Consider the following 11,605-nt stretch of genomic DNA (forward strand, 5'->3'; position numbering starts at 1 on the left):
GCTGGCCCACGTGCAGTGCTGATGCGTGCAAGGAGTGCCCTGCCATACAGGGTGTCCCCGCATAGGGGAGCCCCATGTGAAAGGAGTGCGCCCCGTAAGGAAAGTCACCCAGTGTGAAAGAAAGTGCAGCCTGCCTAAGAATGGCGCCGTCCACATGGAGAAATAACACAAGATGATGCAGCAAAAAGAAACACAGATTCCCGTGCCGCTGACAACAGAAGTGGACAAAGAAGATGCAGCAAACAGACACAGAGAACAGACAACCGGGATGGGAGGGGAAGAGGAGAGAAATAAATAAATAAATCTTTTTTAAAAAAAGTCTTGCTTTTCTTATCTGTGAAATGAAGAAGACTATAATTCCCACATACTTCATGGAGTTGCCTCAGGGTTTAAAGGAGACAATATAAGAGAAGGTACTATGTAAGCTATACATTGCTATTGTTATATGGTACTCTTAGGGTCAATGACAATGCTTTCTATATGCCGGGGTAATGCTGGATTTGAGTTCAAGTAGGAAATATCAGTCTTTATCTAGAAAGCAAACAATTTAATTGATTAGAGAAAACATCTTAAGTGTAAAAATCAATAAGGATTAACAGGCATATTTCTTCTGAGAGAAGGCAGAGTACTAAAAGTTACCTGGCTCCACTGGCTGCATGGGGCCATCCTTTCTAATGGCTCTCTCTGGCAAGTTACTTGCAGACAAACGGTAAGGGATTAAACTGGGGGAAAAACAAACAGGTGGTACAGGAGTCCATTTTATTGGAGGTAGTGTTCGTGTCATTCGAAGAGACTCTGGGGATTTTTCCTGTAAAATAAAAACATTAAATAAACTGCTAAATGATTTATATATAATTTTGACATAAACTACCATGCAGTTGCTAAAAATTTTAAGATTATGACTGTAAAGTCTGCCGAAGTTTGACATTAGCTTTGTAATAATCCCCAAGGATTCAAACTTATTTTGTTCTGTTGTCTCTGTATCTTGGTTGGTCTAAATTATCAATTTGGAAGCCTGTTTTTCACCACGGTGTAGAAAAGTGTGTGTCTTTTCTCTGCCTTTCTAAAGAAACAAAAAATTATTCATGACATATAAACAAACAACAACAAAGCACTGATGGAACATTTCCCAGTTGTTTTAGATGTACTTTCCCGTAATAAAATACCAAACTTTTTACTTCAAAAGGAATACATTTTTTAATGTAATTTTTTTAAAAAAAGGAATGTGTTCTTTAAAAAGATATTTGACATTTTCTAATACTTAAAAATATGCCTTGAAACAATACTTTTAAAGCACTGAAGGAGAACCTCTAAGTTTAATTGAGAGAAAATATTCCCTCTCTCAAACTGAAGCTCCTATTTTCTGTTTTTCAACTTTCAATGTTTATTAACATATAACCTTCCACTATAACTAAAAGATAAAAGCATGTGGTGGAGAGTGGATATGGCTCAGGTAGTTAAGTGCCTGCCTTCCACATGGGAGGTCCTGAGTTTGGATACCAGTGCCTCCTTAAACAAACAAACAAACAAAAAACAACAAGCAAAACAAATGAGAAAATCAGGTCAGGGAAGCTCAGTGATTGAGCGCCAGCTTCCCATACACAAGGTTCTGGGTTCTGCCATCCCACCCCTCCAGTACCTTAAAAATAAAAAAAATTTTAAAAGCACGTGGCAAGTTAAAGTGGAAGTCAATCCACATACTATTGAGAAAAAAAATTCCACATTCAATCTGAGGTGAAAAGATAGGCCTATAGAAGGATGCTTTGTACAGTACCATCATCTACAAAGGTTATCCATGACAATTTGAATTTTCTGATTTGTATATTTAACAGTTAACTATGAATTCGCTTTAAAAGTTTGCCAGCCCTCAACTCCAATCATTTTATTTAGTAAACTTATCTGAGAAGACCCTTCTCTGATTTAAGAAAATGGACTTTTTCTTCAAGTTATTTTTGCAGTGCTAGATAATTCTATTAGAATAGACCACAAGTGTACCCTCTCTCTTCGACGCATGCGTGCTGATAAAGTTCTATGCAGTGCCATTCCTGAGGTCAAATCACCAATGGGCAGAGAAGCTGGTGCAGGTAAGCAAGGATCATTTAATTCATCTAAACCAATTTCTTCTGGCATATTAAGTCGTGGAGCAGCAAAAACTAGCATGTGACATCCACCGCAAGCGACCTACAGCATAAACCCACAGATAAATTAATTGATATCAGCTTCAAACAGAAATGAGTTTTTAGCAGTTTTCAGCTACAAAATATTTACTTAGCAGTAGACTTCCTAGATTGACCATACATACACAAATTACAATGTATATTCTTTAAATATTGTGATTTAAAAATTAGAACAAGTTTAACCTACCATTCTCCTTTCAGTTTATAGTTTAGAGAAAAAAACTATTTGGCACATTACATGTCTCCTTACAAGTTAAAAAATGGTATAATTGTTTCAGAAAAAGATGCTAAACTGGGCGCAATATTAAAAGCTTGAAAAAATACTCAAAGAAGTTCTACAAAGAAAAAAGTGACCCAAGAATAAATCAGTCTCTTAGTATAATTAGGTCTCCAATCTTTTTCTTTACATGATAATTTTCTAAGTTTAATGCCTAAGAGTCCTTAGAGCAAAATATGAGTGTGTACATAATGCAACAATAACAAATGAAATCAATATATAAGAATTTTGAGAAATAAATTATTTTCAATAAAATGTTTTACAAGTACAATATTTTCAACACACAGATTCTTAGCAACTATATGTGTTCTACATGGTAAGCCTAACATACCCTGTATCTTATAATATTTTCAAATTTTAAATATATATATGTATTTTTTACATCACTTCTAAAAATTATCTTCCTCATAAGACTATAAGCTCAATGAATGCAAGAGACAGCCATTTTTGTATCACTGTATACTCTGTATTACTGATACTTAGTACAGTACCTTGCACATAGCAGACATTCATTAAACAGTTGTCAAATTTATGAGTTGAAGTGCCCCATAGTGAGACTATCAATCTTTTGAGAAAAAATTTTATGTGATATTGTCATCAACAAGTAAACAGAATTTTCAAAATTCTATAGTTCTTAATTGACAAAAGTATTAGAAACAGAGATATGACATCTTATGGTGATGTGATATTAAAAGAATAGATTTTTATCTGAATAGCATTTAACCAATAGAATATATTTTAAAAACTCTTAGTTTATTATTAATTTTTTTCCTGCACAGAATGTGAGAGTCTCATTCATATTTAATACAACATTTACTGAAGACTACTATGAGCAAAGTTCTCTGCTGGGTGCTATATGAGATACAAAGATAACAGGCATGACATAGTCCTGGCTTTCAAGGGATGTGAGAACAAAGCAAAAGAGTCCAAAATTAGGGCAAAAAGAAATATGTTAAAGGAGGAAAATTAAGAAAGGGACAGATTTGCAGAGTGGCATAATTTCTGACATTTAGCTTTTAAAAAACTAGTATATTTATTAGATCAGTTCATGATATTCTTCCATACAAACACAAAAGTACTTGTTTATCTTCTATGAAATAATGTAAGACTCAAACACAGGAATATGAAAATGTAAACACGGAAATGTGATGCCCTTACCAAGTGAACTGTAAACTTAAAAAAATTAGAGCACAAAGCAGGAGTGAACTCATTGGTAAAATTTTCCAGTCCAAGTCCTAATTTTCCATGTCGACCATCTCCAAAAGTATACATAAGGCCTATATCTAAAATGTGAACAATAAAGAAAATTACAAAGGTGTTATTTGTATGGATCTATTTCTAAGCAGATAAAACCATGAAAATACATGAACTTACATTACAAATTTTAAGTTTCCCCTCAAATGCCGCATTGAGTTTAATCTGATACATTGATGTTTCCTCAATCTCTATGTTCTCTATGGTCCTACACATGACTTTAGGCAATAGGTATTCTGAGAATAAGTGACTAACCCCTCAGTGGTTAGTAAAATTGAAGCCCAGTCCCATGAGGCATTGAGCGGAGCAGATGCATATAGTATTCATCTTGCAAAACACACCATATTCTCAAGGGGAAGTTGAGTTTTGTATTCTGACCCCCTATAATCCAATATAAGCTATTTTATGTTTTTCTCCTGTCATTGCTTAGATTGGGGTTTCTCAACCTTGGCACTATTGACATTTTGGTCCAGACAGTTCTACTTTGTGGGGGGCTGTCCTGTGCATTATATGATATTTAGTACATTCCTGGCCTTTACCCTCTAAATGCCAGTAGAACACCTCCCCACCCCCCAAATGTCAAAAATATCTCCAGATATCACCATGTGGCTGGGAATCAGGGATAGAGGTAAAACTGTCACCAGTGTAGAGCCAGTGTAGAGCCACTGTCTTAGATCCCTCCAAATATCTCTTTTACTAATTCTGTTCCTGGGCTGTGGAGTGTTGCTGAAGAAAATGCCATAAACCAAGCATGTTGACTAGTAGACTCATTTACCAATAACCACACCCCTCTTTAACTGGGGCCATAACGATACTGTGTAATCTGGTTGGTTTTCTACAGTCTTTTGCCCACTGCAACAGGAGCAATTCTGAACCTACGTTCCTTTTCTGAAGTGTGCTAAGTGCCACAGAAGCCAAAGTAAAAGGTGCCACAGGATACATAGGAGGGGAATCTCCCTCAAGACTGGGGATTAGGAAGCCTTTCAAACTGAAACTTAAAGGATGTGTAGGGTTTAGTGACAAGAAGAAGGGAGTAAGTTCAACAAACCGGAGAGTAGGTGTTGCAACTCTGCTGAGGCTCAGGGCCCAGCTGGCACATAGACAGTCCAGAGATTCAAGTCTCCTGAGCATACACCAACCCTAGCACCAACCACAGGTTCAGTAAAAGTGACAGAAGAGGCATGCATAGAAAGGTCACATCTGAGTCCAACTCCATCACACTCAGGAGCACAAATTACAACGTAGGGTCTACTGACAAGGCACTAAATTCCAGAGCCATCTGTCATTTATATAGGACCCGGGTGTCTCCATAGCCCTTAGGGGTACCCTTAACTGGGGCTGTATCTACTTTGGCTGTCTCTGAGATCCTGCTGAGATGTGCAGGCCTTCTGATGACCTCCTGACTCATTCTGAAGACTCTTAGCTATAAAAACTCATTTGGGGTCAGCTAACAGGGAGGTGAGGATGATCAACCACCACACCAGGGAACTGAGAGAGTCTACAGCTGCAAGTGGGAGAATTCCATTCATCAGTCATGTGAGATCTAAACCACCTCTTGATTTAGAGGTGGAGTGGATATTGCCATCCCAGGGTCCACAGGATGGAGGAATAAAATATGGATTAGAATGGACTTACTGGTATTCTACTACAGAATTATTGTGACTCTAGCAATAGAAGAAATTATATCATAGATGTGGAGACAGCGGCGACAGGAGTTGCTGAAGGCAGGGAGAGGGAAAAAGAGGTGTGATATGGGGGCATTTTCAGGAATTGGAGTTGTGCTCAGTGATACTGCAGGGACAGATGCAGGACATTATATATCCTGCCATCACTCACTGAATGGACTGGGAGAGAGTGCAAACTACAATGTAAACCATAATCCATGCTGTGTAGCAGTGCTCCAAAATGTATTCATCAAATGGAATGAATGTACCACACTAGTGAAAGAAGCTGTTGTGGGAGGACTGGGGGGTGTGGGGATGGGGTATATGGGAATCTCATATTTTTTAATGTAACATTTTGTATGATCTATGTATCTTTAAAAAATATATATTTTAAAAAATGAAAAAAAAAGAAGGGAGTACATAATCTTCCATGCAGAATCAGTAGCACATACAAAGTTCCTGAATCAAGAGAAAACATGGCTCAGTCAGTGAGCTGAAAGGTGACCAATGTGCCTGGAGCAGAGAACTAAGAGGAAAGTGGTAAGATGAGTCCGGAGGGGTAAGGAGGAACCAAACTACAGAGGGTCCTATTCATTTATATTAAGTATTTTGAACCCTTGTCTTAAGGGCAAAAATATACTAAATGAATGGTTTTAAGCCAGGAATAAGATGAGACATTTGGGGACTTCCAATTCAAGATGGCAAAGTGGTTTCTTACTAAGGGAATCCAAGAGAACTGAAGGAAAACATGATTAGAAATTCAGTAGGGTGACAAGTACCAAAATTAATACACAAAAATGGTTTCCCTATAAACACACGATAAGCAGTGTTTAGACTCTTACATATAATTACTAGGTATTTATTTCTCTTTCTCTCTCTATATATATATGCACACACACACACACACATATACCTATCTCCTTCTTTATCCCTTCCTCCTCCTCCTTTTACCCTGATATCTTTATCCAGAATGTTTTCAATGGTTTGTCTTTTGACTGTCTTTAGCCAGGAAAAAAAAACCCACTCTGATCCAAGTCCCCTGATTGCACCTCTAACTGAAGAGCTTTCTAAGCCACTGGCTATATTAGGCAACTGGCAAGAGCTGACAGATAACTCACTACACGCTTGTAATTAGTCCTGGAGAGAAAAAAAAAATCCATAAGCAAAAAAGCAAACCCAGTTAATGTTTAATTATTTGTGCTACAGCTTCATTCATCAGGTGTACTATAGAAATTTAACTAAACAATCTAATTGGTATGTTAGATGAGGCATTTTTTAAGAGTGTGTATTTACCATCAATGGCAATTTAGAATTGATGAAAAAATGGTAATAAGGACACAAACTGAGATTATGACCCTGTGGTACAGGACACATATCAACAACGCTTATGGGACTATGAAAATACTTCTTTACATTGTATATAAATTCTATTTCATGCTACTTAACAAGGACGTCAATACTTGATAAGGGGGAAGTGGACATAGCTAGACAGATAAGAGCATCCTGACCCATGTGGTGAGCTGGCTCACGCGCAGTGCTGTCGTGCCAAAGGAGTGCTGTGCCACACAGGGGCGCCCCCGCGAAGGGGAGACCCATGCACAAGGAGTGCACCCACAACGAGAGCTGCTCCGTGTGAAAAAAGCACAGCCTATCCAGGAGTGGCACCACACACATGGAGAGCTGATGCAGCAAGATGACACAACAAAAAAGAGACGCAGTTTCCCAGTGCCACCTGATAATACAAGTGGATGCAGAAGAACACACAGCAAATGGATACAGAAAGCAGACATTGGGGGAGAAGGGAAGAGAAATAAAATAAAATAAAAACTTGATAAGGGGTAAGAAGCCTTTTCTGAAGGGTTCTTTGAGGAAGAAGGAAGAGTGTTTGATAGTACCCTGTATTTGTCAATTCCTAGTTTCCCTAACCACATACCATTAGATGAGCTCTACTATAGCAGCACCTTTTTTTAGGGGGGGGGGGGGGGGGGAGAATACCACTACCTGGATTATTTCAAAATACTAGAAAGATTTCTAACTTTTTGATACTTTACTCCATTTTTAGATTGAAACCTAAGCTAGAAAGAAGTGAAACTGCAGACCCCTTTTTTTCCCTAAGCAATTAAAATTGTGGAGCAAGTCAGTTTTAGGAGACACTTTACTAAGTCCTACATTTGCAGGACCAAATTCCTGATGTTGAGAAGTTGGCCCAAAGCACCTTCTTCTGGATAAATGAGAAACTACAGAGCTGAAGATCTGGAGTAATCAGATATGTAAATTTACTAATGGTCTCTGAGGTACCTTTTTCCTATTACTGAGGAAAGAATAGGAAGGAGTGACTACTGAAAACGCCTCCTGGTGGCAAAAGCACCACAAGAATTTATTCATCCTGAATGTAGCCCTGTCAGCTTGAACAGGGAGAATGTTTTAAAATAAAATTTTTCTCTTAGGAGTTTTCTCACTGGCCTGAGAAAATGAGGAACCTTCAAATTGATACAAATTTCAAAAGGATTCCAGCTTTCTGCAATACTATGATCTTATCTCTGACAGCACTGATATATTTTGAAGTTCTAAATTTTGGAATCATTTACATTTATTTTATATTCAATTAAAGTAATAAAAATGAGTTTACAACTTTATTCTTTTAAATATTAAACTAGGAATTCCATTTTTCTTAATCAGTAATTCCTATGCTTAAGTTACATTATTCCAAATATTATTTATTTTGTAATAAAATATACCCACACGACTAATAAAAGCATAACCCAAATTCTAATCCATACCTGTTATCAAAGCTGTGTGATTTTCTCCACATGAAATATGACATATTTTCTGATCTGTAATATGCTCAATGACTTTGGGTTCTGACGTTTCAAAAATAAAAGTGCCAAGACCCAACTGACCAAACTGTCCCAATCCAAAGGTATACACTGCTTTCTCTGAAAGGAAAGAGAAATGGGCAAATACAAGAAAAGGAATGCGTGTAAATAGATACAGTTACCATTATATCTAGAAAAACTGTGACATTCAATCTTTTATAATGAAGGTGAAATGTCTTTGAAAGAAACACTCATATAAGGATGCTTAAATGCTTAAGTATTAATATTTCAATGATGAAGGAAGATAAACATGAAAAGAGACACAATTGTAAAAATTATGGCAGGGCCCTGAATTTAAAATTTACATATAATTATAAAAGGAAATGCTTTAGGTAACACATATTGCTTGTAAGTAAACAACTTGCATAAGGCAAGATATATATATGGTTGAACTACCAGAAAAGTCCCTATAATGCCCACTTCCTTCATCTCTTTAGAAAGCATCAATTGTCATTAAGTTAATTCCTGTCACTGCCTTAAATAAAAATAATGAAGAGTATCTTCTGCAGAAAAACTCCTTGAAAAGCAGTTAATAGAATAATCTTTTATGAAACACAATTTCAGAGGAGAATTTGCATGAGAATGAAAATGTATTAATAGATATGTTCCATTTATTCATAAGTAAAGCTCCCTTTATCAGGAAATACAATAATATTGGAAGGAATGGATAAAAAGCTTTCCTCTATATTAATATTTTTAAAGTGATTCCAAAGGACCTCTAATAACTTAGTAAATATCAGTTCATATATTTTATAGAAATGGAAAACCATAAAAACAGGATAAATGAGTGGGTGATGAAAGGGCCCTATTAGACGTGCTTAAACTCTCACTGCCCACTATGTCAGGAAGGGTAGTGTCTATTATATCAGTATACATCTTCTCAGTTCAATACTTTGACTCCGAAGAGCTCCGAATTCAGGCAGGAACCCAAATCTTCACTATTATTAGCTGTGGCAAGCAGGCAAGTTACTTAAATTCTTTGATAAAATAAAACCTACATTTTTTATTAAATGAGAAAACATTCATGCAGATACTGAAACATATTAGGACATTAAGTTATAAAGAATAATAATTTTTTCTAAAAAGTAATCTAATCAACTCATTCTGACAATGGGGTTTACTGGTGAACATACATAGTTCTCTACTGTCATGTAATTTTATATTATTTTATTTTTCTGTCTGATAAGTAAAGAATGCTTGCATCTTAAGTAAGACACATACAGATACTACTCCTTGAAGAAAATGTGCTGCATCAAGGATATGAAATCACATCGAGGCAATGGCAAAAGAGATTGCTATTTTAATGTAAAAAATTCCATCTCCAGGGAAACTGACTTTGGCCCAGTGGTTAGGGCGTCCGTCTACCATATGGGAGGTCCGCGGTTCAAACCCCGGGCCTCCTTGACCCATGTGGAGCCGGCCATGCGCAGCGCTGATGCGCGCAAGGAGTGCCGTGCCACGCAAGGGTGTCCCCCGCGTGAGGGAGCCCCATTCGCAAGGAGTGCGCCCATGAGGAAAGCCGCCCAGCATGAAAAGAAAGAGCAGCCTGCCCAGGAATGGCGCCACCCACACTTCCCGTGCTGCTGACGACAACAGAAGCGGACAAAGAAACAAGACGCAGCAAATAGACACCAAGAACAGACAACCAGGGGAGGGGGGGAAATTAAATAAATAAATAAATAAAAATCTTTAAAAAAAAATTCCATCTCCAATTCTAAATTTTCAGCTTAGTAGAAGAACATTGGTTAAAATAAAATAAAACAATTACCATCATCTCTGGCTGGCCAATAATTACTCCAAATTTCTTGGACTTTCTGGTATTAGCCTGTGGCTTTTCAGGCAGCATGAATCATACCACAAAAGCTTTGTTATCCAGTTAGGTGCTCTTTCAGGTGCTTGGTATGATGATTAGTATGACAGTAGTTGGTTTTTTTTTTTTAATGACTTAACACTCTATTATTTATGTAACAGCATTCCATATAACAACTAATATAATTTTGGGGCATATCACCTTTGTGACAATTAACATTTTAATTCAATGTTAACAAATAATATTTCATTAGAAAACACATTCTATTAGTTGGCTTAAAATCAATATTGCTCAAATTTCACAGAATATATTTTATTTTATGACTAGTAACTTGTTACTTTTTGCCCTGTAGAGATCAAAGTTTCTCTAAACATAATCTGGAAAGGTTAAATAAGGTAAATTCTGATTTTCCTTAGGATCCATACTTTACTGTGGACCTCATCTTATAACCAGGCCTTTTTTATCTTCTGGTAATGACTCTGGATGTCATACAAGATTGCCTTTATTGTTCTGCCTCAGTGTGTCCCAAGCTCATCTGACACTCTCTCAACAGCAGTCCATTATTTCTCTGATTCTATGGGGACTCTATAATCACACAGTCACTGCAACCAGTAATTCTATTGTCTAACTTATCCTTTTCCATTACAGCATGTTCATATGGAAATAGTTTCAAATAAACTCACCTGCAATGAATTAATTCAAATTAACTTTAATTAAATTAACTTTAACTCAAATTAACTTCAAATAGATTCCTAGGTCAGAGTTAGAGACACTGAGAACAAAATGGGGGAGGACCCCCATAGAATCATCTAATCCAAGTCTTCCTTTATTGAAGGGAATGATCCAGAACAGATAATAAGCTCTTCTTTCCCTAGGATCTCGCAAAGTATTTTATAACTCTCTTAACTGTTCAATTTTGTATTTAGTCAAACGGATGAGCAATATACACTTTGGGTTAATTTCTTCATCACCTGTGATTAAACATTTAATATTTCTGTTTACTTTGTACCACAGAACCCAGGTTTCTCACCAGGGTTAGCTCATAATAAAACTCTCACAGTTCCATGGAGAAGAGTGAAAAATACACAAAGTAGTGAATTTTCCATAAAGATAAATTTATACAATTTAAGGGAGTCTCTCATTATTTTATGCAATGATGGTGATAAAAGATGGCAATTTTTTTGTAATGTCCATTTAGCCAAACGTAAATCAGAAGCTGGAAATCATCTGTTGGTCCTCATAATTTTTGTAAAAAACCTTACTGGTCTGTGAGAGCCAAAAGTCTGCAAAAAATCTGGAGAGAAGAATCAATTTCTGGCACCATGATTTTTAATCTTAAAAAAAGTAACTAATATTTGATGTCCATAGAAAGCTAAATGTCTTTAAATACAATTTTTAAAAATCATACTAAGTGCATCTTATAATTATTATAAGTATAAATTAAAAGTATCATGGATTATCTTGGTGCTCATTTTATATGAAAATATTTTTATATTGCATACTTTAATGATCTATTATTATAAAATCAACATTTGCATCTTTCAGGA

General features: G+C 36.4%; 1 protein-coding gene across 2 annotated transcripts in view; it reads right to left on the minus strand.

The window, feature by feature from the left end:
* RPGR (retinitis pigmentosa GTPase regulator) overlaps positions 1-11,605 on the minus strand; it is a 64,343-nt gene that overhangs the window by 35,059 nt on the left and 17,679 nt on the right. For both annotated transcript variants that reach the window (XM_004457643.3, XM_071213143.1), the window contains exons 8-11: positions 8,153-8,308; positions 3,613-3,737; positions 1,996-2,181; positions 640-808 (exon numbers count right to left, since the gene is read on the minus strand). In XM_004457643.3, coding sequence (XP_004457700.1) covers positions 640-808; positions 1,996-2,181; positions 3,613-3,737; positions 8,153-8,308 — 636 coding nt within the window. The remainder of the gene's footprint in view (positions 1-639; positions 809-1,995; positions 2,182-3,612; positions 3,738-8,152; positions 8,309-11,605) is intronic.

This window comes from Dasypus novemcinctus, chromosome X, assembly GCF_030445035.2.
Source record: "Dasypus novemcinctus isolate mDasNov1 chromosome X, mDasNov1.1.hap2, whole genome shotgun sequence".
Taxonomy (NCBI): Eukaryota; Metazoa; Chordata; class Mammalia; order Cingulata; family Dasypodidae; genus Dasypus; species Dasypus novemcinctus.